Source organism: Protomyctophum parallelum (assembly GCF_964188405.1).
Source record: "Protomyctophum parallelum genome assembly, chromosome: 19".
Classification (NCBI taxonomy): Eukaryota; Metazoa; Chordata; class Actinopteri; order Myctophiformes; family Myctophidae; genus Protomyctophum; species Protomyctophum parallelum.
The window spans coordinates 12,738,466-12,765,155 of record NC_139717.1 but is presented as its reverse complement, the minus strand read 5'-3'; the positions used below and the strand labels follow the sequence as shown (position 1 = coordinate 12,765,155).

Below are 26,690 nucleotides of genomic sequence, written 5' to 3'. Positions count from 1 at the left end.
TTTAAAATCCTTCACATCATTTTCCCAAACAGTGGGTCGGCACCCATTTGTGGGGATATCAAAAGATTAATTTTTAATGAAAAAGAAAAGGTTAAAGAATGTTACACCATTTAAAACAAACAAATAAACAAACACATTCCATGAATGAAAAATAATTAGAATCAAAATAAGTTGTGTTTTCACCAGCTTGAGTCCCGTCTAATCTCCTTTTTTGGGTCTCGACCCGAGAAGTTTGGGAACCACTGGTTTACCATGTCTGCCATCTTGTCAGGGTTCTGTGTGCTGCTGCGATATACAGTAGTGTCAGGGTTCTGTGTGCTGCTGTGATATACAGTAGTTAATCATGTCAGGGTTCTGTGTGATGCTGTGATATACAGTAGTTCATCATGTCAGGGTTCTGTGTGCTGCTGTGATATACAGTAGTTCATCATGTCAGGGTTCTGTGTGCTGCTGTGATATACAGTAGTTCATCTTGTCAGGGTTCTGTGTGCTGCTGTGATATACAGTAGTTAATCATGTCAGGGTTCTGTGTGCTGCTGTGATATACAGTAGTGTCAGGGTTCTGTGTGCTGCTGTGATATACAGTAGTTCATCATGTCAGGGTTCTGTGCGCTGCTGCGATATAGTTCATCATATCAGAGTTCTGTGTACTGGGATAGTTTCCTTCACCCGCCATGCTAGCCTCGTGTAGCGATACTAATATCACTGCGTGGATATTAGTCTCGTTCCTCTCAGTATTTGATTTTTTTTTTTTTTTTTTGCAATGTCCTGCCCTATATTTGCATAGTGGTTGGTTATATCCTGCATGTTCCAGACGAATCTGGTTGGCTCGTCACCACTTCGTGAAGTCCGTGAATTGAGAGAGGCCAGACTTAATCTGCCCCTGGCAATATGCCTGCCAAGCAGTGGCACCCTGCACTGGTGATGCCACATGGGCAGGTTTCTGAACTGCATGTCCACAGTGAGGACCAATTATATGGAGATGTGGTTGAGAATGGGGGTCCCATTGGTCCTTTTAAGTAAAAGTAACAATTACCCAATATAATAAAATACACTGCTACAAGTAAAAGGGTGCGTGGGCAGAAGTAAACAAATGCAAACTTTGTTCTTGTAGTCGAAAAGAGTTTCAGGCGGTTGTTGAAATTAAAATGTTTGAGGACCATGCAATAGATGTGAGTGCTCAGTCCAAACAAGTACGGTCTGGGGATCTCATTTGGCATCTGTTAAAACAATTATTTTCTGCCATGGGAAAATAGTTCTATTGCAATAGAACAACTATGCATGTTGTACCTGTAGTTGGATGCTTAGTGCAGTGCCCACTAGACTGTTTTCTTCGTATTATTAAGCATTTAGTTAATTGTTTCCCTCTTTTTTAAATTAAATGTTTTGAAACATCTTTTGGAACATTATTTTGTTAATATGAAAAGAATATCTTGCGAGAAGAGAATGCATTTGCATAACTTAAGTTGTTGGTTTATCCACCCATAGCCCTCATCGGAAATAACTCTTTTACACTTTTAATGCAAACCTTTATTCATTAGAAAGACATTGAGGTTGCCCTCATTTCTCATTGTCATTGAGATACAGCACAGTACAATTTAATTTTACTATCAATATAAACAATGTTGAAGCAATAGAAACGTTCCCATATCGTGTGATAAAACACAAGTTTAAAAGCAGTTGCAGACATCTAGGTAGGTCTGCAATTAATGATGGAGTGCCGTGATTTTTCTCCACCCTAAAACATGATCATCAGGTCTTATTGTTATATAAGGAGGTATAATTTTTTCAAAAAAGTGTACAGTATTTGTTAAAATGTTGTTTTTATGTGGGCACGCCCACCAGTTCATTAAGTATGCCTGGTTTGCCTGGTGGGTGGTGATGGGTGGTGATCCACCTGAACTGAAGCCGCACCCACAGCTGTAGTTGTATGATAAAGGGGTAGGTTAGGAGAGGGGCTGATAGTGTGATGTCACTATATTACTGTTTATTTCATTGGCCCGTTTGACTGTTCAGCCTCCAGGAAGAAACCCAAAATACAAAGGTTATACACCATTGCACATAAAAACGACTCCAGGGTGTCTAATGAAGTACTGTCACCTACACCTATACAAAAACTGTGGCACTCCCTCTTTAAAGATTTAAATTGACCATATTATGGGAGAACATGAAGCTGTAAGTGATTCCAAGTGGAATAAGACAAAAGGCTATTTTTCCCAGTTCAGTGTTTACTTTGGGGACCTACAATTAGGAAAATATTTTCAGTTTAGGTTTTGTGGTTAGCATTGTGTGTATGTATTCTTTCTGTTATGTGCCGGTGGCGCACACTGGAAAATAGCAGATCTACAAGCTCTTCGGGGCATGAGTTCAGAGGTTGTTGATTGGCTATTCTTGGTGTCAAAACAAAGAATTGTAAAAATGGCATTGACCAAAACGCTGTCCTAAGATTCCGTTGTCCACACAAACATATGTGTTTGTGTTTAAGCACACAAGCACATTATTCTGTTGGGTGTTGGCGTGCGAGCACTAAACTGTGTGCGTGCGCTTTGCTGTACTGTGTGCAGTCATGTGAGTTCTTGAGTATGCGTGCAGGTTTATGCAAGCCTGTGTGTGTTAGCTACTATTAATGAGTGTTTGTTTCATCAAGATAATGACAGCACACTGCAGTATTTTTCACTAATTACTGCTCCTCTCTCTCTCTTTTTCAGCTCCCATCAACCCCCATCTGAGTAAGTACTATGCCTTTTCTTTCATTCATTCATTCATTCATCAGAGTAAGTACTATGCCTTTCATTCATTCATTCATCAGAGTAAGTACTATGCCATTCATTCATGCATTCATTCATCAGAGTAAGTACTATGCCATTCATTCATTCATCCATCTGAGTAAGTACTATGCCTTTCATTCATCCATCTGAGTAAGTACTATGCCTTTTCATTCATTCATTCATCAGAGTAAGTACTATGCCATTCATTCATGCATTCATTCATCAGAGTAAGTACTATGCCATTCATTCATTCATTCATCAGAGTAAGTACTATGCCATTCATTCATTCATCCATCTGAGTAAGTACTATGCCTTTCATTCATCCATCAGAGTAAGTACTATACCTTTCATTCATTCATTCATCCATCAGAGTAAGTACTATGCCTTTTCATTCATTCATTCATCTTTGGGGCGAGGTCGCGCTGAAACAACAGCTTCTTAACACTCTTATTGCTAGCCTATTCTGCTTGGCTGTCTTGGGCTATGCTAAGGGATTAACATTGGACGAAGGAACTGTTTCGGGGCCCACAGCAAACTGTTCTCTTATAGCGAGAATCACACCGCATACATCAAAAGAAAGCCCAACTTGTCCACTTCAATTTAAAAAAATCATGATTTTACCATCTTCCATTCTGGAGATATTGACCTTTTTCTAACACCTGCTTTTTCCTGCACTCTGCTCGCTTGAAAAAACAACAGAAATATGGAAGGTCAAAGTTGACAGACATTTCAGTTCAGTTTTTTTATATGAACAAAAATAATATCCTATACATACCATACACCGAATGAAAGCCCTCAATATCTACTTTTAGGAGGAAAACAATATACACATTGATCCCATGTACAGTTTGTCAGTAATTGTTTATTGAATGCGGCCACCAGAGAGAACTTTCGAGAAGGCATGGACCTGAACAAGTGAGCAGTGCAACTGTTGCACTGCTCACTTCACAGGGGTGTGATTTTTATTATTATTACAGTATTAGTTTTTTTATTATGAAAGCAGAGAGTCTTCTGTTTCATACGGTATATAGTATGTACATGTCGCTATAGGCCTTATTTTGTGAATAATAGTTGTTCAGGTCCATGCCTTCTCGAAAGTTCTCTCTGGTGGCCGCAAGCTGCATTCAATAAACAATTACTGACAAACTGTACATGGGATCAATGTGTATATTGTTTTCCTCCTAAAAATAGACATTGAGGGCTTTCATTCGGTGTATGGTATGTATAGGAAATAATTTGTGTTCATTTGTATATCTGCCTGTCAATGTCTGTGACTAAATGGCTTTTGTATGAGCTAAAGAATGAGCATGGGACTGATGGAACATATTGGGGCTACGTTACTACTGTTTTGTTTATTTTTTATGAAGATTATGATGATGACGGATCAAGACCCCCGGCGAGCAGATGGAACGATGCGAAGACGCATTGTCATTATTTAACCATTGTCATTATTTATCCATCTGTGATCTGTCGCTGTGTACAGTGTATCGTTCCAACTTGGCTCGCCGAGGTTGTTGTTGACTTGTAAAGTCAGAACAGCGGCGCGTGCGTCTTGTAAATACATCATCATAACAAAATAACCGTTTCGTCCCTCGGCAATGAATGAAGGAAGGGAGACCAGACGTTAGATCCGTATTATGGGAACAAGTCCGAGCATGTTCCGACAGAAACAGAGTCTACACAAAGACGCCTCCTCGCGAGCAAACGGGGGCCCTCCATCCCTCCCCTGAGACATGCAGGGGGGGAGTGAGAAACAGCTCTGCCTAGCTAGATACGATCGGATGTCATGAAATGTGATCTGGCTAAGGGCTAGCTAGTAGCTACGCTCGCAATGGGGGCCGCCATTGTGTGATAGTGAGCATTTGACCCCTCCCGTCCTGAGTTTTCAGGAAGGGAGGGGGAAGAGGCATCTTTTTCTTTTTCTTTTGTGATCACGTGATCGGAGTGTTGTGCTAACACCCAGTGCTAGTAGGTAAAGTGCTCGGGTGTGTAGAATGGCGATTGAAAGTTATCAATAAAAACATACAGTAAACGTAAATCTCCCTTTCCCGCATCGGAGCGCTGGGAATCGAACCACGTAAATGTCCCTTTCCCTTAGAGAAACGGTTAATACAGCACAGTTGAGAAGCAGGAGTTAAACTATCAATCGGGTGACAGACAGTGAGGTCAGATGTAGAGTTGCTGGCCGGCTCCATATATGCAGATCTTGTGTGTCAAAGCATGTAGGCTATCCAGGGTTTGATGAGGTCAGTGTCGTAATCTTCATATGTAGAGATCCAGGTGATTATAGTCAGCTTGGAGACTGTGTTTTCATCTAACACTGCCCTATACACAATTTCACGCTATTTTTGGTCAAAGTTGATCCCATGCCAAAGCGACAGCAGAGAATTAAGGCCCGGCCCTACCTGGGCCCTCATCAAACCCTGTACACTCAAGACACTGCCCCTGCTGCCACCCTTATATCGAACTGACCTGTTCTGACATTCCATATGTTGATCTGACCTCATCAAACCCTGTACACTCAAGACACACTCCATATATGGCCAGTACAGAATTCATTCCATCTGTTGATCTGACCCCCCAGGCCAAAGCGCTAGCGCTCGCCCAGCAGTCTGCCGTCACCCATGCGTGCATGCATCCGCCCTCAGGGCGTCTTACTGGTATATACTGTATATTTGTTATACGAGAAAGTATATCATTTCTCAGAAATGTCCTCCAATCTGCAGGCGTTGTGCAGTGGTTGTGTTTTGCTTTGGGATGTGCAGCTCTTTTCCGCAATTATAAGTATGCGTGCGTGCGTGAGTGAGTGCCGGTGCCGCATGACGAGCTCATGTGTGTTAATGTTTGTTCCCTTGACTGACGTTATGAGATTAGCTCCATGGTGACACCGACGTGCGTGTGTGTCTTGTCGTGCGAAACGCAAAGCACTAGCGTTTTTCCCGCCTCGAGAGTGCATGCAGGCGTCTTCTGCTGTTTTTTAGGCAAGCACAGTTTTGCACCATCGATTATGTTCTCTTTTTTTGCACAGAACAACATATAACAACAACACAACCCGATATCATAACAAACAATCGTAATCACTAACATCATTAAAGCAAAACCCCCGAAGGTAGCAAGCAACACTGTCTCGCCTGCACGCTTCTCTTCTCCACCATCCTGTTTGCAGCTTATCCTGCAAATCCCTCTATCTGGTGGGCGAAAACATTTAGCATAGCTCAACGTTGTGTCCACGAGGACAACCAGACGTCCAGAGGGATCCATACAGGCCTGTAACTCTGAGAGTGTACACATGGAACCAAATGGACCGATATGTGCCTGTAACTCTGAGAGTGTATGCATGGAACCAATGTAACTCTGAGAGTTAATTGTTTAGGAAACAGAGCTAGTGTGGGGGGCTCCTTAGGACTTGGTCATGTAGTCGTGATATTTTATTTTGCTTTAATCCATGTGTCCGTGTCTGTCTGTCTGTCTGTCTGTCTGTCGATGTTTCTCTCTCTCACCCTGCTTCTTTCTATCTATCTATTATCTGTCCAACTTTCCTTCGCCGTCTCTCACCTCTGTCTCGATCTCTATATTACTCTTGCAATCTGTCAGTCTCTCTCTTTCTCTGTGTGTCCCTGTCTCTCTTGCTCTCCTCCTCTCTAGCTGTCATGTAGAATCTCCGCATGCCTCTCTCTCTCTCCATCTCTCTCTCTCTCCCTCTGCCCGCCCACCCACCTCTGTTGCGTCCTCTCTCCATCTCTTCCTGGTTCTCTCCATTATACCTGCGTGCAAGGAGCAGTGGATTCAAGGTCACCACCACTCTCCTCCAAAGCGCTCGCAGCTACCTTTTAATAAATCAATGAATATTTATCACGCCGCACTGTTGCCTGCAGCACGTCCTGAATCCAAATGCTGCTGATTTTTATTTGTTTATTTTGTTTATTTTTGTATTAATATTGTGTGTGTGTGTGTGTGTGTGTGTGTGTGTACGAATGTGTTTATAAATGGTGTCTACTATCACCTATCAATTTGTTCCAATTAGTTTCCCTTAACTTCGTGACAGCTGCTGAAAGTTGGGGTACCATTAACCAAAATCTCATTATGCTTTAAGTATAGCATGTGATATGTTCAAACTATAGGGGTCATGACTGTAATTGCATGCATTAGTTTTGCACAAAAAACACTCTTTATGCTATATTCGGCCTTAGCGACTTGCCTGGCCAAATGTGCTGACCTCATAACATTTGTGATGACGGCTATATGCATTCTTTGCCAATGGAGTGTTTTTCGTACAAAACTAATGCTTGCAGTGGATTCAGAATCATGAAAACTCCCTAGTTTGACAAATCATAATGACATTTAGAGAACTTTGCCTTATAGGTTGTTAATGGTACCCCAACTTTCAGCAGCTGTCACAAAGTTTCCCAACGCAGCTGGTTTGGAGCAAATTAATAGGTGATAGCAGACACCTTTTATGAACACATTTGTCATCTGTGAAGAAAGCTAGTGGTAAGCCTTTTTTTTTTGCATATCTTCAACACATTTTGCTAATTTTCCATTATTAAGATGCAAATCAAATCGTTCTGGCACCGAGCGAGTGCCAGAGGCGTAGCCTCTTTGGTCGAGGCTGTATCTATAGCTGTGTGTGTGTGTGTGTGTGTGTGTGTGTGTGTGTGTGTGTGTGTGTGTGTGTGTGTGTGTGTGTGTGTGTGTGTGTGTGTGTGTGTGTAATCAATCCCATGTCCCCCGTCACACATGACCTACACCATCACCTCATGCAAGGCAAATGCATTGTATTGGCCTCAATGTAAACACGGTTGTATTTTATAATACGCACTGGAGCTTTTTGTGTGTCAAGGCCATACCCGTGTGTGCGTGTATTGTTCTACAGTATGTGAGCGTGTGTGCTGAGGCCATACTCTGTATACAAAGTGTGTGTGTATGGGCGTGTGTGCGCACACACACTGTCACACACGCGCGCACGTCTGCACGTGTGTACACACTCCTGTGTGTGTATACGCACTAGAACATCACTTTAGGCCGCTATGTGCCATCCATCATGTTTCAATTGTGGGCTGTCATGGTATAGCGTACCATCACACACACGCGCGCACGAACGCACACACTCACACACTCACGCACTCACTCACACACACACTCATGCACGCACGCACTCACACACACACACAGTGTCTGAACCCAAGCATACGTGCGTCTCTTCATCGCCAGAGAGAGAGATGATGTGTTCGTTCGTACAACGGGAGTCACATCTTTTTATAGATAATGTAGCACACAGGAATGTGCAGCGTAATGAGGAATGTGCCCCTGAGAGGTGTCCATAATAGAACATCATACTAATATCCAGGAGAAACCGGTTTCACTGTGGCCACACCGAGGCTCATAACTGACTTAAATAAGTGATATATATTTTTTTTCTTTTTTAATTTTTTTAACACTAGAACACCAAACCCGCGTGATTTATTTTCACCCGGACAATTATATTTATGCAAATTTCATAATGTTGCTGATGTCTGAGGTGGGTGGGTCTTTCAATTCCTTAATGATGCTCAGTGACATCATAGAAGGTATAGGTATATCTCACATGTCCCAGGAATGGGTGGAGTTCCCAGCTGCATTTTAGTTTTTGCCCACATATGATAGGGCCCGCCCCCAACATGATTTTAGTTGTTTTGTGAAAAGTCATGAGGAAATATTAAAGAAGAGTACCTCAAGTTGCCATACTGCTGTACTTCAATATAATTTTATGATAAATATTTGGGTAAAATATACCCAGGTTTAGTGATGGTTTGTTAGTTACGTTTAGTGTTCTGTGGACATGTTTTACTCTACTCTACTCTACTTTGCTTCCCTGGCACATCGTATTGTTTGAGATGGGAGTCCGCAGCCAAATACATGATGGGGGTCATTGACATGAAAACGTTCAAGAAGCAGTGCTTTGTGTATGAATGTAAACATAGTATTGTTGTGTGTTATTGGTGCATCCTCAGGGGAGTTCCAGTGTATGAATGTAAACATAGTATTATTGTGTTATTGGTGCATCCTCAGGGTAGAGTTCTCAAACTCTGCCCGAACCCGACCAGGCCCGACCCGACCCGACATTTTAGGGCCGGGCCGGGCCTAAAATGTATGCTAATCAGTAGGGCCGGGCCGGGCCTGGGGCTCCATGAAAAAATATATATATATATTGAATTTGTTTAGAATAATAAAAAATAATAGTTCTGTTCTGTGAACTTCTGTCTGTTTGTGTATTTATTTATTATGAAGATGGTGCTGACTGGCGTTTCACTTTTACTCTGTGTAGAGTTCTCAAATTCTGCACAAACCCGACCAGGCCTAAAATATATGCTAATTAGTCGGGCCGGGCCGGGCCTAGGGCCTGATCAGTTAGGGCCCAGTTAGGGCCGGGCCTTAATTTTCGGGCCCGATGAGAACTCTACCTCAGGGGAGTTCCAGTGTATGAATGTAAACATAGTATTATTGTGTGTTGGTGCATCCTCAGGGGAGTTCCAGTGTATGAATGTAAACATAGTATTACTGTGTGTTGGTGCATCCTCAGGGGAGTTCCAGTGTATGAATGTAAACATAGTATTACTGTGTGTTATTGGTGCATCCTCAGGGGAGTTCCAGTGTATGAATGTAAACATAGTATTACTGTGTGTTGGTGCATCCTCAGGGGAGTTCCAGTGCTTTGTGTATGAACGTAAACATGGTATTGTTGTGTGTTGGTGCATCCTCAGGGGAGTTCCAGTGTATGAATGTAAACATAGTATTACTGTGTGTTGGTGCATCCTCAGGGGAGTTCCAGTGCTTTGTGTATGAACGTAAACATGGTATTGTTGTGTGTTATTGGTGCATCCTCAGGGGAGTTCCAGTGTATGAATGCAAACAATAACATAGTATTGCTGTGTGTTATTGGTGCATCCTCAGGGGAGTTCCAGTGTATGAATGTAAACAATAACATAGTATTGTTGTGTGTTGGTGCATCCTCAGGGGAGTTCCAGTGTATGAATGTAAACAATAACATAGTATTGTTGTCTGTTGGTGCATCCTCAGGGGAGTTCCAGTGTATGAATGTAAACATAGTATTATTGTGTGTTATTGGTGCATCCTCAGGGGAGTTCCAGTGCAGCTTCGAGGAGGAGCCCATCTGCATGTTCACCCAGGACAAGAACGACGAGTTTGATTGGACGAGACACAGCGCCGCCACCCGTGACACCAAGTACACGCCCAACACGGGACCCAGCGGAGACCGCAGCGGATCCAAGCAAGGTGAGGAGCAGCTGTTGATTGGTTGGTTGGTTGATTGAATCAGGCAGGTAGTCAGACAGACAGACAAATACTGTGCAGTATTTTAAATAGATAGAATTAGAATTGTCCAAGTACAGATTGTCTCTCTAGGGTGGAAACCTCATTATGTCCGACAAGATCGACAAGCTCAAAACGCAGCGCGACTCATTTCTGCTTCTGTTGGCCAAAGCATTTCCGGGGGTCCCCAGCCAAAAACGTTGAGAACCCCTGTATAATACAATCAAGGTGGGCGTTCATTATCAAAAATATGGAGATTAGAGAGTTATGCCCGACAACAAGGATATGTACAATATGTTGAGCTCCCCTGCACCAGGCGTTCTTCAGACTTCTTCCAGGTACACAACACATGACATCAACTGTACTGTACTGTACGGTCTGACACGATACCTATAATCTCACAAAGAGCAGCCCTGATCAGCCTCTATATTTCTATGGCGATATGGCCGCTGACTCTCCTCCACTGGCGTTACCATGGGTACCTGAGTCAGAGATGTGTGCTGTTCAGTGCAGCTCATTACAGCATGGCTGTATACGCACCACTGGTACTCAATATTTAACCATCTCAACCCTCTCGTCTTAGAGCAGGGGGTTTTAAAAATAAATCCTATAGAGTCCCCCCCAGGATATAATCCTAATCATAAATCCTTTATTTTAGATCACGATTTGCAGGTTTATTCTTCTCTGGAAGTTATAACGTCATAGGTTAGCGTAATCACTGAAAACAACAGATGACATAGACATAGACATGGCAGTCAATTTGCTCATTATAATCTTGTGTGTTTTGCCAGTTATTTGGGGGCCACGTATGTAATTCCCCTCACGACCCCTCGTGGTCCCGCCGGTTGTATTTCTACGTTGTGGCATTGATACTTCAGTACATCTTACACCAGTGGAAGGTGTCGTCTCTCCATCCATCCATCAATTCATCTTCAACCGCTTACCCATAGGGGCGACAGCTCCACCAGAGTGTTCCAGTCTTCCTCCTGGGGGATCCCGAGACATTCCAAGGCCAGTGAGTCAATGTTTCTTCCAACTGCGCCTTGGTCTGCCCCGGGGTCTCCTCCCAGTGGGACGTGCCTCACGGACCTCCCTATGGAGTTTTTTATGGCCAAAAATGTTACTTTTTAGGATTTAAATTCAAACGTAGCTAAAGTAGCAGAGCTAAAGTACAAGCTCAAAACATGTCGCCGCGCTTCGAGCTTGTGGAACTGCTGTAGTATATGATCAAGTAGAGAGTTAATTTACAAAACATAAATAAAAATAATAGAATGTGGAGATAAGAGGTTTCTGCCTGGCAGAGTGGTGTGTGAGGGGCGTGGGAGGTGACAAGCAGTGGTTGTGTCTGTCTGGTTCAGCTGATTCAGTTAAATAATACATTGGCTCTAATCACTCTAATGGTCTAACCACACAAAAAAGAGAAAAAATAAATACAGGATTTCATTAGCGACCCGACTTTTCCTTCAAGCGTTCTAATGATCTGATATCCAATTCAGACCAAGGAGGACGATAGTCCAATTGATTATTCCGACTGGAGGGGAGGGAAGGGAAGAGCTAGTGCACAGGACTGCAGGGGGTTTTGACTTTGAGATTACGTGCCTTCAGGCACAATCGGGGGCGTTCGTCTTGCCTCTGTCACCGAAGCTGTCAAACGCAAGCATTGGGATTGCGAGTGCGACCATATATGATTATGGCCATGCATGCACTTGGACATTTCTCCTTTCAATACATAATGATGTCTTTCTGTTTTGGTCTCACCACTTAACGCTGATCTTTAAAGGGAATGGCAGCCGATAGTTAATATTACGGAAACTCAATGGAGCGAATGGAAGGCACGAATCAGTTCTCTTCTTCGTACGTGTTACTGAGTGCGGGGAATTTTACATTATTGTAATCCATTATAAATGCATTAGTATAATTCATAATTTCTTGCACAATGAATTGATGAAACTGAACAGCACAAATGCAGCGGTTTTCCCATGCTTAGAACAGAAACACATGGAGTCATGTGTGTCTGCTGTGCATAGTGGAGCTGCCTCTGCCTCGCCCTTCCTGTTGCATGCATGCGTTCACTGCAGGGACTTTCTTTCTTCATCTCGTTTAAATAAAGACATTTGAAATTACAGAAACATGTTTCGCTCTGCATAATCTATATAACTTTCGTTAACTTGACATATTTTTTATATTTTTGAGGGGCGCTAGCCCTTCCTATATACAGATTTGTTTTAAAAACGCCATTGACAATGAAGGGAAAATTTACGTCATCTTCTAACACAAACATTAAATCCCATTAACAATGAAGAGAATTTAATGTTTGGTGTTGGCACCGTATACATCACCATTACCTAATCACCTAATCAACATGAGTTAGACTTTAACCCATTCTGACCGGGCACCCATTTTGGTGTCAGCATCATGTTATGCTTTAGCTATTGAAAAATAGCAGATCTACAAGCTCATAGCGCGCCACCAAGTGGCGCGCTACGAGCTTGTAGGTCTGCTATTTTTGAACGACTGACATAGAAACATAGCTTTTTCAGAAAACTGTCATTTTCAAAAAGACATTTTAGAATCTGATCTCAGGTCAGAATGGGTTAATATATTAGCGCCACTCACTTCACACAGGTGTGATTTTTTATAATTTGATCACATCCTCCATCAGAGTTAATGTTGGCTCCGGCGCTGTCATGACTTCCAGCACTGCAATGTAAGCACAAAAAACAGACATAGGCCTACAAGCTATCAACGCACATCATGGCTGTCGACAGCTTGTAGATCTGTTCTTTTGAGGCATCTTTTAGTAGGAATAATGTTATAATTTTACCCAAATGCATGGTTTCCTCCTCCGTTACTGTATACAGGTATAAGTTCTTTGGTTAATAGCGCTATATAAATGCACCATTTACCATTTCTTGTAAAGCAATTGTGAGATGAGACATTCTGAATCCACGGCAGATTGGTGGAGAGCAATCAAACGTAATCAGGGCCGTTGTGTTCCTGTGATTTTCAGCAACAAATCATCTGCTGTCAGCCAGAAATCATGTATCTCCATATTTCCATAACCTTTTATGGTTTTTGTACTCCCTACTTCGTCCTACAAGAGCGTCACACAAAAGTAGATCGGCTATTTTAATAATAATAATAATAATAAACTTTATTTGTATAGCACTTTTCATACATAGAATGCAGCTCAAAGTGCTTCACAGGGCAGGACACAAAAATAAAATACAATAAAACACAAGTAGTTAAAATGATAGAACAATAGCAGAGAACAAAACCGAATATAAGAACATAAAATAAATAAAAACACATAAAAAAATAAAATAAAAAAATAAATAAAACTCAACTAAAAGCAAGGGTGAAGAGGTGAGTCTTGAGTTGAGATTTAAAAATGTCTACAGAGGGTGCGTGTCTGAGCTCGAATGGAAGTTTATTCCAGGCTGTTGGGCCATAGAAGCAAAAAGCTGCCTCACCGTACTTTTTTGTGCACATTCTTTTAGGCACTTCAAGTAGGCCAGCGTTGGAGGACCTGAGGGGGCGGCTAGGGACATATCTAGGTAGGCAGTCACGGAGGTACGGAGGTGCGAGACCATTGAGAGCTTTATAGACAAGTAACAGAATTTTAAAGTCAATCCTGAAAACAACCGGAAGCCAGTGCAGTGATGCCAAAACTGGAGTAATATGTTCTCTCATCTTAGTTCTAGTTAAAACTCTAGCTGCTGCATTTTGGACAAGTTGTAATCTGTCAGTCGTTTTCTTAGGGAGTCCTGAAAAGAGTGCATTGCAGTAGTCAAGCCGAGAAAAAACAAAGGCGTGGATTAGCGTTTTTGCATCGTCCAAGGACAAATAGGATCTGATCCGTGCAATATTTCTAAGGTGAAAAAAAGCAATCTTGGTAACATGATTAATGTGTGAATTAAAATTCAATTCAGAATCAATAATAACCCCCAGGTTCTTTACTGTACTGTTACTTTCTACAGTCAGGTTGCCAAGTCTGCTAATTATTGATTCTTTTTGCTCGCTAGAACCGATTATGAGAACTTCTGTCTTATCCTCATTTAGTTTGAGAAAGTTCTCACTCATCCAACATTTTATGCTAGACAGACAGGTCAACAGCGGGTCTAAAGCACAGGGATCGTCTGGGGCCACAGAAAGATATAGTTGGGTATCATCAGCATAGAAATGAAAATTGACTCCGTGATTGGTAATGAGTTCACCCAATGGCAGAATGTACAAGGAGAACAGCAGAGGACCAAGAATCGAGCCTTGTGGGACACCAGAACTGATGTCGTGTTTGTCTGAGTCAAACTCGGCTAGATTGACAAAGTAACTTCTGTTTGAAAGGTAGGAGGAGAACCAGGACAGGGCCGTACCAGACAGGCCTATCCAGTGCTCCAGACGCTGTATTAAAATTGAATGATCAATCGTGTCAAATGCAGCCGTTAAATCTAGCAGTAGGAGAACGGATACATGTTTCTTGTCAGCAGACACCCTAAGATCATTCATTACTTTTACAAGGGCAGTTTCTGTGCTATGATTTTTCCTAAAGCCAGATTGGAATTTGTTGTGCACATCATTGCTCTGTAGAAATACATCCAATTGATGAGAGATGCATTTCTCCAAAACCTTGCCCAGAAAGGGCAGATTCGAAATGGGTCGATAGTTACCCAAAACAGAGGGATCCAGATTATGTTTCTTTAGTAGGGGCCTGACTACGGCCGTCTTTAGTGAGTCTGGGAAGACGCCTGTCTGTAGAGAGCTGTTTACAATTTTTAGGATATCTCCAATCACACTGTCTAAGACCTCTTTGAGAAAGGTGGTGGGAATTGTATCCAATGAACAGGAGGAAGATGTCATCTGTGATATGGTTTTGCGGAGTTCGTCTTCATCAATTGCGCAAAACGATAATAGGCTCCCCCTGGAGAGATCTACCCTGGGACCGTTAGCTGCTGTTTGAAGGTTTGCACTAGCAACAGCACCATTCAAAATATCAGCTCTAATGTTAAAGATTTTGTTATCAAAAAAGCATGCAAACTCATCACACTTAGCTTTAGAGGCCGGGAATGACTGCTTGTAGGACTGGGGGGGGTTTAAAAGTCGATCAATGGTAGAGAATAGGACTCTGGCATTTGTCTTGTTCTCGTTAATAATGCCAGAGAAATATGCCTGCCTTGCTAGACGCAGGGCTTTGTTATAGGCGACTGTTGACTTTTTAAGAATCTCTAGGTGGGTGGTGAGTTTATTTTTTCTCCAAGCTCGCTCAGCTCTACGACATTCTTGCTTCAGTGAGCGTGTATGCTCATTTAACCAGGGCGTTACTCTGGTGTTATGTTTCTTTTTTGTTTTCAAAGGAGCCACTATATCAAGAGCTGACTCTAGTTTAAGATTAAAAATTTGAACCAGATCATTTACTGGGGGAGTATCGGGCAGGGGGGGGCCCAGATGACGAGGGAACTCGTCAGCTGCAGAAGAGCTAAAAAAGCGCTTTGTTATGGTATATTCTGTGATGTTTTCCTCTAGATCAGAGGCAGTCATATTAAAACACAGCAAATAGTGGTCTGATAGCTCAGGCCTTTCAATAGTCCTTTCCACAGTGATGTTCACCCCTCTAGAAATCACCAGGTCCAGAGTGTGCCCATGTTTATGTGTAGGCCCAACAACATGTTGGATAAACTCAAAGGAATGTAATAACTCTAAGAAACCCATAGCCACAGCATCTGTAGCATCATCCAGGTGCAGATTAAGATCACCTGTGATAAGAGTTCTGTCATAGTTAGTGGAGCAGATAGATAAAAGTTCTGATATTTCTGTTAGAAATATTGCTTTACTGCATTTTGGCGGGCGATAAATGCTAATCATTGGCATGGAGGATTTACCAAGTAATATAGTGGCCTGGTATTCAAAGGATGTAAAGCTACCCAGGGTCAGAGCCTTGAATTTTAATGTGTCTGAAAAAATTATTGCCAGTCCACCTCCTTTCTTAGCCTCGCGAACAGAGTGAATGAAACTGTAGTTTGGGGGACAGGCTGGCGCTAGGAGAAAAGCTCCATCCGAGCCAAGCCATGTCTCTGTTAGAAAGATTATATCTAGCTTCTCTTTACAGATTATATCATTTACGGAGGAGGACTTATTTGTTAGTGACCTGATGTTAAACAAGGCAAGGTTAAGCTTGTTATCACATTTAGTGGGAGGAGTCTTGGGTCTACAGGGAACAGTGATAAAGTTGTTACTGTTAATTGATGGGGTGCGTGTAGACAATGCATTTGTCATCCCTGTCTCTAAAGTAGCTGTATTGGTTCTGTTAGTAATCCAGACAGGTATATGCTGCGGTGCCACAGTAGTAGGGACATCACAATGATGTATATTTTATACCATACAGAGGAGAAAATGTGCAAGGCAGACAGACGAGATTCGATGTTCCATGAGTTGTTTATTTCAACGAAGTACAGCTTACAGCATAGACAGACTCACGTCAGCCAGCAAAGTGGCTGACGTCTCCACACAAGGCTTGCGCCCCAACTGACCAAATGATTGTATTTTAGGTGACTACTTAAGCACTCTACATTGGCGTGGGGTGTCGACATTTATTGCATATGTAAAACCAAAGTCTTTGATCAACCCGTCTGTTTTCTTCATGTCAACAAACTCCTTTGTTATACAGATAGGCTAGCCACCGGAATTCGGCTCCAGGATATATCACCCTGCAGGCCGACACCCTAGGTCAGGGTACCCCAATAGGCGGCCCGCGGGCCATTTGCGGCCCACAGAGCGCCCCCTTGTGGCCCATGAAAGAATTTCCAAAAAAAAAAAAAATCTTTTTCTTTTTTTTCCCCTTTTTTTTAAGGGTCCCAGATATAAATGGCATTAAATGGGGGTCAGTAGCCTATGCATGTCAAACTGGGCATCCTTTTCAAATGGGGTCTTGCCCTGAAAATGAATTTTCAGGGCAAGACCTCGACCTCGCGCGTGCAGACTCGGCCCCCAGCCTGGTACGCTAGTCAAAATATGGCCCTTGAGGAAAATTAATTGGGGAACCCTGCCCTAGGTGCTAATCACCAAAAATAGGTCTACTGCAGAAGGACACAAGAGCATGTAATATTGCAGAATTATGGAATCTCATATTCATCATATCCCCCCTTGACCATCACAGATGGTCACAAAAAAATATGGAACCATAATTATCTTAGACCCCCCTTGACCCTCAGCTGAACAATACATTCAAGAAACCAAAAATAACAGCATTACAGTAGGCAGAACTCCCCCAAAATGGTTGTTCAAACACAGACATCCATACATGAATAATGGAAAACGATTAGTACAGTTAACTGACATTTAAACAAGACATGCCGCTTTCAGCTCCTATTGTTACAAGAGCACTTTTTTGATATGCAATAACCTACATGTTTTACTATAAACTCTGCTATTCCAATGCCAATACACAGTAAATACACAATATCAGTTAAGTCACTCCGGACTTACCCTGACCAAATCACCCGTGGTGATACCCAAAAAGAAAGCATTGATGCGCCAGAGTTTAACCATAATAACACATCTCTTCATATCTCTAGGAAAATACCTCATTGACTCATAATTAGGCACATGACTCAACTTATCTAATTATACGACAAACACATACCAACATGAGGCCTATATTATTTCATGTTGAAAACAAACGTGACGCACAATTTGTAATCAGAGTGAAGGAAAGTTCGTCTCCCCTCCGAATTGGACAAAGAAAGTTCTTCTGTATGCTGCCCTTTCTAGTTACCTTGAAATGTTCGTTCTGCTGCACGGCTCAAGGTGAGAAAAAGTTCAATGCTGTTTTCGCTGTCCTCGTCATTATCATCTTCTCCCCCCTCCCAACTCTGTTTACAACAGAGATGGGACGAAAAGAAAAGCAAACATCGTCATCACAGACCCCTTTCTGTGAAGGCCCTCGGCTTGTAGGTCAGTCGGCCACAGCTGCTCCATGCCGCGTCTCACTGCTCGCCGCCCGTGATTGCTGTCCCCGCGCCGACGTGATGATCAAGGCCTCCGCGTGGCTGTCGCCGCTCCATCGACCGCTCCGCAGCCCACCCGTCCGGCGGCTGGTATCGGTCCCGGTTGCACAACACTCCTCGCGGTGGTCGTCGTTGTCATCCCCGCCGCGTAGACAAGATCACAGTCGGGTCCGCTGGAACTCCTTTGTCGCCGTTCACAAAAACTCCCCTCCACCGAATTAGACGGGAAAAAAGCCGCTGGTTCTGTTTCATCTGACGTGAAAAAACACACCACCACGACCGGTTTCAGGCACCATCTGAAGTATACTTTATACCATACAGAGGAGAAAATGTGCAAGGCAGACAGACGAGATTCGATGTTCCATGAGTTGTTTATTTCAACGAAGTACAGCTTACAGCATAGACAGACTCAGTCTCCACACAAGGCTTGCGCCCCGACTGACCAAATTATTGTATTTTAGGTGACTACTTAAGCACTCTACATTGGCGTGGGGTGTCGACATTTATTGCATATGTAAAACCAAAGTCTTTGATCAACCCGTCTGTTTTCTTCATGTCAACAAACTCCTTTGTTATACAGATAGGCTAGCCACCGGAATTCGGCTCCAGGATATATCACCCTGCAGGCCGACACCCTAGGTGCTAATCACCAAAAATAGGTCTACTGCAGAAGGACACAAGAGCATGTAATATTGCAGAATTATGGAATCTCATATTCATCAACAATCTTTATTTTTACAATGTTTCAAAAATAATAATAAAAAATGAATGATTTTGGACGTTGGAGATTTCCACCCGACAGCCAGTGTCTTGAACAGCCCCACAGATTGTCTTTTCAGAGCTTTTTGTTGTGTTTAATTTTCGAGCCTGACTGACTCGCAGATTGCAAATCAGGGAAAAGGCTAGAAAGGGAAAACAGGCCTGTCGGGAGAGTAAAGACAACACAGCAATAACACCCCCCGGTGTTAGTTAAACCAAAGACATTCAATTATTAAAGATACGCCATCCCAAATGGAGCCGAAATGCTACGTGCACATTCGACAAGGTCTTCTAAGTTGGCGCTGATCTTGCAAACGTCCAATGTTTACTGGTGCTATAGCTCCCGCGAGAGTGTGTTGCTGGGACAGAGACAGGTTGATAACTAAGTTGATTTTCTCCTGATTTGAATCTCTGAAAAGAGACATTTTTAGTATTAAAGTCTTGGGAAGTTTGTGTGGCTTGTGACGATCGGGCCCTCTATTTTAGTTCAGTGATCGTGGGGCTAAATAATGGTTCAGAAGCTGTGTGACTTCACTCTTCCATTGGAAGAGTGAAGTCGCGTCTCCTACTTCATACAAATATGGGAAGTAAACCGGACATGGCATGTTTTTGTTGTTGTCTAAGGCCTGACTCACACCTTCGCAACAGATTGATGTATGCTTGTTGTATGAGACTTATTGACTGATGCAAGCTCGCAATGCATTTCCAATGGAAGTCACATGGTTTGACACAACATTTTTGTTGTATGAGGGGGAGGGGGGCAGTCGAAACACAGCCGAAAGCCGTACAACAAAAATGCATTGGGAGCTTGCATCAGTCAATAAGTCTCATACAACAAGCATGCATCAATGTTGTATGCTAGATCGAAAGGTGTGAGTGAAGCCTTAGGCTAAACCCTGAGGTAGTAAGAAATCACACTTGTGTGAGCAGTGAGCAGTGCCTTTGATTGAGGATGATGTATGATGTATAGATGCAGTGACCACAGTAACAGTGCTGCTATATACCGACTAATAGACACACATACACACAAAGGCACATTTGTTTAACACAGCTGAAAAATGGACATTCATCATCTAAAGGATGTTTGCCGTACTGTGTGTGTGTGTGTGTGTGTGTGTGTGTGTGTGTGTGTGTGTGTGTGTGTGTGTGTGTGTGTGTGTGTGTGTGTGTGTGTGTGTGTGTGTGTGTGTGTGTGTGTGTGTGTGTGTGTGTGTGTGTGTGTGTGTGTGTGTGTGTGTGTGTGTGTGTGCGTGCGTGTGCGTGTGCGTGCGTGTTCTTGCAGGGTTTTACATGTACATCGAGACATCCCGACCGCGGAAGGAGGGCGACCAGGCTCGCCTGGTGAGTCCGTTCTTCAACGTGGCTCCCAAGAACCCGTACGGCATCACCAACCCACCCGCCTACTGCCTCGGCTTCTACTTCCACATGTATGGGAAACATATCGGTGAGTTCTTCTTCTAATTATTACAGGGTGGTCCGGGGACCACCAGTCAGGGGTCCTTGAGGGGGGGTCCCACCTGCTAAAATTTGTTTAACAGCATCACAAACCCTTTTAACCATTTTAATTTGAAAATAGCCTATCTACACGCTCACTTTGCGATGCGTTGTGAACTTGTAGATAATAATCTTACAATAAATGCACCGACTCTCTGTACATGTGTATTGTGTACGTGTGTGTATGTACTGTACGCCTGTAATCCACGTAAGGCTAGGTTTGGCATAGTTTTACTGAGGTTACTTTTAGAAACAAGTTTAGGTTTAGGCATAGTTTATTTACTGAGGTTACGTTTAGGAATAAGGTTAGGTTTTGGCATAGTTTTCTACTTAGGTTAAGTGTAGGAATACGGTTACTTTCAGGCATAGTTTTACTGAATTTAAGCTTAGGAAATAGGAATAAAGGTTTAGGCATAGTTTTACTGAGGTTACGTTCAAGATAATGGGTGGTTGCTATAAGAATAAATGTCATCACTACCTACAGAACTCATTTCCGTACCCGACAAAAGCAAACAAGTCTGTTCTCGTTGAAATTACAGAGAGAGGCTAAAATCGACTGCATTGTGTTATCGTGACATATCTACCCGCGACGTCTCTAATAAAGAATCCGTCAAAGCGTTCAAAGGAACGTGTCAGTCTGAGCGACGGCACGCACAACACTGAAATGTTAAAACGGGGAGTCATTTAGAGATAAGGACTGTCATAGAATCACGTTCGTTCGTCCGTGACCTGTATATTTCGCTGCACATTTTCTCAGCGAGTTACTCTTGGAAGAAGAAGCTGTCAATGACAGAGTCCTCTGGTCATCTGGGAGGAAAGAGGAAGCAGACTTGATCTTATTCTTTAAAGCAAAGGGAAAAATCTGATTCCCTGTAGCCTAGAGTACACCAGCACGCTGACAGATATTTTGGAACTAAGCTCATCTTCTTTCCGCTCTCGGGCTTCTTGTCTGGGGAAAAAGAGAAATGTCTTTCTCAGAACAAGTTTGACCAAAAAACTTTTGAAGACAAGTCCCCATGTATGTGCCTGTGAAAAAAAGAGTCTCAGCAGAATGTCGTTATAGCCTTGACACTCAGCCGGAATTTTCATTTCGTTTCACTTCATCATTCAGACTGAAAGCCCTTCCCACGGCAGCAGTTTCTAGGATGGACGTTGCCAAAGCGGCAGTCTTCGGCGATTAGATCACACCAACCAATGGAAATAGTTGCAAAGCAGATGATATCGTTGTCAATGTGGCTAAACCGGTTGCTAACCCAACAAACACAGTCAACGAGCGCTACTGGCATGTAAACAAACACGGTAAAATATGTCGGATGATGATATATATGGTCACTTCCCCAAGAATCCCCATGTCTTTGTCCCCCTCTGCAGTTGCGTACAGTAAGTTCAGTGGTTGCAAGTTGCCTGCTTCCACGCATGTGATATGTTTTTGTCACGTAGGAGTCTCAAACAAGGTTGTTTACAATAAATATGCTATTTAACTTTGTGAAATTACAGATGTAATATGTGTGTAACATCTTGACCACTTCAAATAGCCTACTCTTTCATCGCAAAATAACTAATAACTGAAAATAGCCAATCTACAAGTTTAACTTTGTGTCCCTGAGAGACATACAATTTCTCTTTCAGGTTCTTGGGGATGAATAAGTTTGAGGACGTAACTCCTTTAGGCCTATACTGAGAAAACTAAATGAGTCGAAACCTGTATCTGCTGAGCAGAAATGAACATTGTAAAAGATATCTTAAAATATATTATTAGATAATGGACCCTTTTACATTTTTAATGGGCCGAATTACAGACTGTCCCTGGAGCATTGGAAGACATGAGAGACCCAGGACACTTAGCCACTGGCATTAATGTTTGGACTAGATGTGTGTGTGACTATACTTATGAGGGCAACAATAATGTCCCCTTGGTGTAGGCTAGTACAACTTGAGAAATAGACATTGTGAGGAAATGGCTGTTTTTAAGATTAAATTAGTATGATTTGTGGAGTTGTAGGATTAGTATTAGGAATGCTACACACACGCGTCCGTGTGTGTGCGCGCGCCCGCCCGTGCGTGCCCGTCCGTGCGAACCAGGGGAGCCAGATTGGATCTCTAGAACAGAAACAGCAGGCCCATACAGCCATGGCTATCTCTCAGTGTCAGCCTCTTCTCCTATCATTAACTACGGTAGAGGACTAGAGAGAGAGATTGACAGAGAGAAGATGGATGCTGGTAAACCTGTTGTAGTGTTTTTAATGTAGTGGTTAGAATACAGTGCTTTGAAAAATGCTGCCTCGTTGTTGTACTCTGCGAAAGCATGATGGATACCGATTTGTGTGTCCGTGCGTGCATACATGCTTGTATTCGTGTTGTACATGCACATCACGCATACCGCCCAGGTGTCGGTTAAATTCAATGTGACCTATAGCTATAGGTTTGGACAGACAGCGTTTGGTGAGCGTAGAGAGAGAACATAGTTAGAGGAGCGTTCTTCTCACTCCTTTTTGAATATGCAATTATTTTTAAATTATGAATCGTTTCCTTTCATTATTCAAATCAGTGGTTGGTACTGTACAGCAGTACTGCTACCATGATGCACCGTGCGGTCAGTGCAGTGTTGATTATGACAGACATTTTGATTTAGTTTTGTGGTCATTTGAATAAAATCCGGCCCTGAAATGTTTTACTTTTTTGTTTTCATTTTCAACTTATTCAATTTATTTAATTCTCTGAGAACACACTGAGGGCTGGCCTGGGACCCTCTTTTTCAGTGGTGCCGTTATTACGACAACAAAACAACAATAATGTACAATGTAAAAATGGTGGGGGGGAGACAAAGGAAATTTATAATAATACAAAAAAGAAAATTACATCTTTTATCTTGTGTTGTTAATAGCAGACTCCTCACTCAAACGTACACTTGAAGTTTAGGCAACTCCAGGCAAAATCCACATGCCCCAACATTTTATTTACATGCCGTGGTTGGGCATATTCGCCGACACCGATTTGACCCGATATGACCAAAAGGGCAGATATCTATACCTTTTACGATACCGATACAGTATCGGAACATCTCTAAAAATAAGTTAATAAAGGAACATTTCATATGTGAGTCAACATCAATTAAAACCGGTACATTGAGATTTACCAAAGTTGATATGTCCAATTGAAAGCGACCAAGAGAAGGACTTGAGTGAAGTCTGTAAGGTGTTCCTAAGTGTCCACTAAGTCCAAACTTCGTGGAGGCATGTGTGGTCTCAAGCATCAAATAATCTTGAGAGCGTGTATGATAAGAAATTGTTTTCCATTGTAAAAGAGAGTTTAAATAAGAATGTGAAATCCCAATTAGAGCTTTATAGATGAATAAAAAGCAATGCTGGTCTCTCTTAGTCGCAAGGGAGGGCCTTGGCTTTAAGTCTATAGAAACACGTTTTATAAATGTTATCTTTGGCGTGCCATGGTGTCATTGAAATGGATGTTTTTCATGTAGCTGCATGCCGGAAATAGTTGCAGCACGACACCTTGTGAGCTTGTAGATCTAATATTACTTTTAATTCTACTGGATCTCTTAACCACTATAGTCCCTCTCCCTCCCTAACAGTTTGACAAAATTGTTTGTTTAGTTTTTGTCAGTGAAAATTGGTAGTTAGGAACTAAGGAAAAGAGGTTTTAGTCGACGAAATCAACACTGGGTTTGGTGACTTGCAGAGCTGCTATTTCCGCGTAGAGATTTGGCGGGGTGAGTGATCCAAGTACAGTTGCAAGCAACGCAGGTCTGGTTCGCCAGAGCCCAGATGGTTGAAGTGGTTAGGGGTTCAAGGGGCTGCTGCATCCCTATCATATAGCTGAACCAAGATGGAGCCTTGGGGTGGAGGGTGGGCCATTTGGGATGGGATATGATGGGTGGAGGGTGGGCGATGTGTGGAGGGTGGGCGATGGGGGATGGGATCGGTGGAGGGAAGGGTGAACGCGGAAGGAGAAGTATGAGCAGAAGGTGTAGGTGAAGGATGTGAGGATAGGAAAGCTGTGGATTTGTGGTGGGGGGGCCTCTGCCCCGGGGCCGAGGGGGAAGACGAGCGGCTCCTCCAGCCTCCCTGCCGAGGTTGAGGAGGCCATGACATTTCCAATTTGCACAGATTGATCGCCAGCCGCCCTCCCTCTCTCCCTTCCTCCTTCACCCTCCCGGTCTGTGGTGGAGCCCAGGCCCGGAGATGTTGGCATGTTATGATGAATGGGCTAAATGTCAAGGGCTTGAAGCCCGGCTCACATTCAGCAGAGTCCCGATGCCTCATTTAGCATCGGCACCTCTCCTGGTCTGCGAGGTATTCACTCCTCTTCTTGTCAGTTAAAGGAATGTTGGATTTGTGTTGAGATTTCGGGAGCGTTTGATATCAAAGGAAGACGCCTCGAGAGGCCCGCGGTTTGCAGTGGGTTTTTAGAGCGGCTGAGAGGCGTAGCGAGGCTCAGCACGGAGAGGAGTGGCAAACCCCGGCCTTGCAGGGCTTTCTAAAACACTTATATTTCCAAATATGGCACTGTGAAGTTCATAGACATGAACCAATTAAAACAGTTTTCAACAGTTCAAAAGTTCAATACACAAATTATTTCTACAAGAAAGTTGTCTAATGTGAGGCTGCGACTGCCTGCACAAACACGGAAGGTACCAAATAGTATTGGTTTATGGATTTGTTGCATGCACATACAAAGGTTGAAAAATATTGCATATAACATCCATGGAATATCGGAATACTGATTCTGTGATACTGATACATGTGGTCCAAATGGTGATGTGTGTGTGTGTGTGTGTGTGTGTGTGTGTGTGTGTGTGTGTGTGTGTGTGTGTGTGTGTGTGTGTGTGTGTGTGTGTGTGTGTGTGTGTGTGTGTGTGTGTGTGTGTGTGTGTGTGTGTGTGTGTGTGTTGCACGCGCGCGCATGTGTGAGCAAATGCAATGCACATTGTAAAGTACTATATATAAATGCACCACTTTATTGAGCATTTTACAACGGCACTCAGCCAATCGTAATCGTATCTGTTTTAGAACCAGTGATTAGTGAATGTTACACTTAAGCGGTCCATTAAAGCTCCTCATTAATTTAAGTCTTCCTGATTAGGTTTATTACTCTTGACCTCCCTCGTGCCCACTTTACGTTTTTCCCTATAACTCTTGAACCGTAAGTCGTAAAATCAAATGTTCTTTTTCCATGGATTCCTTGGGTCATGATGCATTTCCACATATAGGCCACGCCCATTTTCGTCATGGAAAAGAATCCTTCAAATTAGAATTTTGTCCAAAACACACTTTTTGCTTTTCCTCCTACATATTTTGTCCAAATCTCACAAAAATCTGTACACGTGATCTCTGGACCTTTCCGATGAAAACTCGAATGGCGGAATTTTGATAGTGCATATCGTTCGGCCGTAATCATCGTCCGAAGTTAGTAGGAGGGGCCTATATCACAAAGAATGCCATAAATCACGAACGGAATGTCCAATCCATCCCAAATTTGAATCACATGTCCGGGGTGGTTCAATCAACCAAGTTCTAAAAGCAATTCCATTTTCATCCATAGGGGGCGCCGCAAATGCAACAAATGTAACCGTTTGTCGGAAAACATGAATTTCGGGGGTTAAATCCCCTCCGAATTACTTACGCATGATCACAGGGGTGACACGACATTGTAATTGGCTGGCAATATTAGTGGGAGGGGCATATGTAAGCCACTGCGGCAACCACACTCTGCAATTGTTTTTAAATGCGAATGTTTTATTGTTATTTTTGTTCTTAATCAAGATGTAAAGTGTAGGCCTACTGGTGGAATAGCTTGAATGCATTTCATGCATTTAGTCTAAAGCAGTGGGTCTCAAAGTACAGGCTCCAGGGGACGCTCAGGGTCTCATCGAGGGGTTCCAAATGGACCTTTACAGGTCTGCAACTCTGAGACTCAAAAATACTGTCAAATACAGAATAAATGTTCTGAATACTGTTGGTTTGTATACTCCGATGTATATAAAGAGCGATTAGCCAGATGAGATTGTTTCGCGTCGATTCGTAGATTTTTTACTGCGGAAAGAGTTGGATATCAAGGTACAGGTATAGGCCGAAGGTTCAAGGTCATTGGCCAGCTCAGCAGGGTGTCCATCTCTGAGGTCAACGGAGGAATGAGGAAGGAACGACGCCCGTCTGCTGGTGCCAGGCGATTGGCGAGCGTAGGAGGCGACCGTACCGAGCATCGTTTTTGATGCATCCTCGGCTCAGCAAGGTGCCTCATTACTGGCTCAGTACACTGGCCTGACCAATGGATCTCTATGAGAGAGTGCGCTCGCGAGAGGGAAGGAAAGCGCCTCATTCCACCAACACACACACACACACAC

At 43.0% G+C, this 26,690-nt stretch overlaps 1 protein-coding gene across 1 annotated transcript in view; it reads left to right on the top strand.

Annotated features, from left to right (window-relative positions):
- Nucleotides 1-26,690, top strand: part of LOC310876264 (MAM domain-containing glycosylphosphatidylinositol anchor protein 2) — a 355,337-nt gene that overhangs the window by 317,606 nt on the left and 11,041 nt on the right. Inside the window, 3 exon segments of the mRNA XM_083789750.1 lie at nt 2,709-2,729; nt 9,885-10,040; nt 20,118-20,279. Coding sequence (XP_083645876.1) covers nt 2,709-2,729; nt 9,885-10,040; nt 20,118-20,279 — 339 coding nt within the window.